We start from the raw sequence: 2,499 nt of genomic DNA on the forward strand, positions 1-2,499 counted from the left end.
TCAGCTCCTGCAGGAAGCGCACAAAGAGAGGGTCACGTTGTGTGAGGCCACAGCGGAGACGGCAGCAAGGCGCCTGCGAAGGGGCCGGCCACTCACCATGATGGCGTTGACAATATCGCTCTGGTTGTCCCTCAGGGCCCGCACGGCCTTGGCCCTTGACACGTTGGCCTGCGCCATCACTAGCTCTATGTCCCGAAGCTCCAGCCCCGTCTCGTCCACCTGGAGCGGGGCAAGCAGGGAGGTGCTGTAGCGGTCCCCTCCCCCGGGAAGAGGCCCCCAGCAAAGCTGCCCCCTCGCGGGGCTGGGCCCTGTGCCCCTGGGCCTCACCTCCTCGTCGTCGTCCTCTTCCTCCTCCTTGCACTCTGGTCTCACCCTCGGCCCCGGCGCTGACTCGGGGACCAGGGCGGAGGGCTCCGAGGGTACCTTGAACTTCTCAGCCGCAGCTCTGTGCACCTGCTGGGACAGGTCCTCGATCTGCAGCACAGAGCACAGCTGTCAGCCGAGCCCACGCCCCCAGCCCCCGCCCCGCGCCCACGGCCGGCCGGGTGGACCTTGGCCTCGCCGAAGACCACGTAGGTGTCCGAGGCCGGGCTCTTGAAGACGTCAGGTTTGGCGATGACAAAGAGGATGTTCTTGGACTTCTGGATGGTGATCCTGGTGACCCCCTGGATCTGTCGTAAGCCCAGCTTGGACATCGCCTGGGGGCACAGCGGTCTCAGGCCCGGGCAGCAGCCCCAGAGGTCCCCGGTGGGGACTGGGGGAGGGGGAGGCGGTGCACTGCCAGGATCACGAGGGCTCTGCCACCGACTCCCGGGGACCCTCTGTGGACCCCCCCAGCTGGCCTCCCGTGTGTACAAGAGGGCATTGGCCCCGGGCTGGGAGGCCACGTCAGTTGACAGCCCAGGCCCAGTTACTTGCACGAGGTGTCCCGTTACTGCCTTTACCCAACGGGCCCCTGCCAATGGACTTCATCGGCCGTGGGGTGCGAAGGGGTCCCCTTAACGCAGCCAGCCCCAGTCCTGGGTGCTTGGGTTGCTGGCCAGCCTAGTCCCTCCCGGGGGGGGCAGGGTCCCAGCAGGGCCCCAGCCCACCTTTCGGGCCTTCTTCTCACTGCGGCTCTGCTTGACTTTGGTGACGGTCTCCTCGCTCCCGCCGCCTGCCGGGGCCTGAGGAACAGAGGGGTCTGAGCACCCGAGGGTGGGGCGTGGAGCCCTCCCAGGGCTGTACGTGCCCCCGCGGTTGGGCACCTGGGCTGGGCACTGCGCGGTCCGTGGTCCCGAGAGGTCCTGTTCCTCCAGCTCGGCCGACGACTCCCCGTGGCTGTCCGAGTGCTGGCCGGAGCCCGGAGCCTGCGGCGAGTCTGAGGACAGGGCAGGTGTGAGGGTGGCCTCCGCCTCTGGACAGGGGCCTGGGGGCGAGCAGCGCTGGCTCTGCACCAGGGGCTGGCGTCCCCGCCCCGTGCAGCCCCCAGCTCAGGACACTGCTCCAGCCTGGATCCCCCTCACCTTCTTCCAAACTGTCCTGGTCATCCTGCTGCTTGGCGGCTGGGAGCCCTCGAGGTCCGGCTGGGCTCCGGAGCCCAGAGCCAGGAGGCACTTGGCAGGGGGGCGAGATCCTCGAGGCCAGGTCTTTGGCATGGGTAGCCCCCTTGGGGGCCGCCTTGGGGCTGAGGAGTGGGGAGTGGGGCGGGAGGCTGACCTGCCCGGCCCCGGGGGGATTCTTGGTCCCTGAGAGGGCAGCCACCGCCCGCTGGGCTCTTGCCCGTGGTGGTGGGAGTCCCAGAGAGCCCAAGGGCTCCACACCCTCCCCCAGGTCTTCCCCGGGGACCTGGCAAGGGCAGGGGGCAGGGGGTGCCACGGGGGGTGGGACTGTCTGCATGAGGACACCAGGAGCAGAGGACTCAGCGCCCTGGATGCTGGCTTGGGGTGCACAGGGCAGGCCCCCTAGGGGGCTTTGTGGAGGCTGCGGCGGGGAGGAGCTGAGGACTCCCAGGGCTGCCCGGACCTGCTGTCCGCTGTGCAGGCCCCTCACAGGCTCTGGCTGCCTTGAGGGCAGTGGAAGTGCCAGGGCAGGATCTTTGGGACAGCTCCCTCCCAGCCTGGGTACAGCCCCTGATGGAGACTCTGGGCAGGAGCCCAGCCCGGCCTCTGCGGCCACAGCCACGGGAAGCCTGGGCCCCAGGGCGGCCCTTCCCTCCTCCACTGGGCTTGGGGGCCCCACCTGGCCAACCTCCAGGCTGGCAGCAGGACATGGCTCTGGGCTGCAGACGACTGCCTTTAGAACTCCATGCCCCTGGTTCTCAGCCCCCGGGGCCTCCTTTAGGGGCGAGCTGGGCTCAGCTCCATCACCCCCATGCCCACGGGCATCAGGACAGGCTCCCTGCTCAGGTGCCAAAAGGCCCTTGGCTACTTCCTCCCCTCTGGAGTCAGGCTCTGGGGGACCTGGGGCCTCTGTGGCAGGCTCAGGTGTGTCTGGGGCCTCCGTGGCAGGCTCAGGTGT

At 69.0% G+C, this 2,499-nt stretch overlaps 1 protein-coding gene across 1 annotated transcript in view; it reads right to left on the reverse strand.

Moving 5' to 3' along the window:
• The window catches only part of NACAD (NAC alpha domain containing), a 9,811-nt gene continuing 7,312 nt past the window's right edge, over positions 1–2,499 (reverse strand). The window contains 6 exon segments of the mRNA XM_027124167.1: positions 1–219; positions 328–474; positions 552–698; positions 1,092–1,166; positions 1,248–1,360; positions 1,506–2,499. The exon segment at positions 1,506–2,499 is cut by the window's right edge and continues 85 nt beyond it. Of these exon segments, the coding sequence (XP_026979968.1) occupies positions 1–219; positions 328–474; positions 552–698; positions 1,092–1,166; positions 1,248–1,360; positions 1,506–2,499 (1,695 nt within the window).

Source organism: Aethalodelphis obliquidens, unplaced genomic scaffold, assembly GCF_003676395.1.
Source record: "Aethalodelphis obliquidens isolate GAN/ISIS:26980383/991018 unplaced genomic scaffold, ASM367639v1 scaffold27, whole genome shotgun sequence".
In the NCBI taxonomy this organism is placed as follows: domain Eukaryota; kingdom Metazoa; phylum Chordata; class Mammalia; order Artiodactyla; family Delphinidae; genus Aethalodelphis; species Aethalodelphis obliquidens.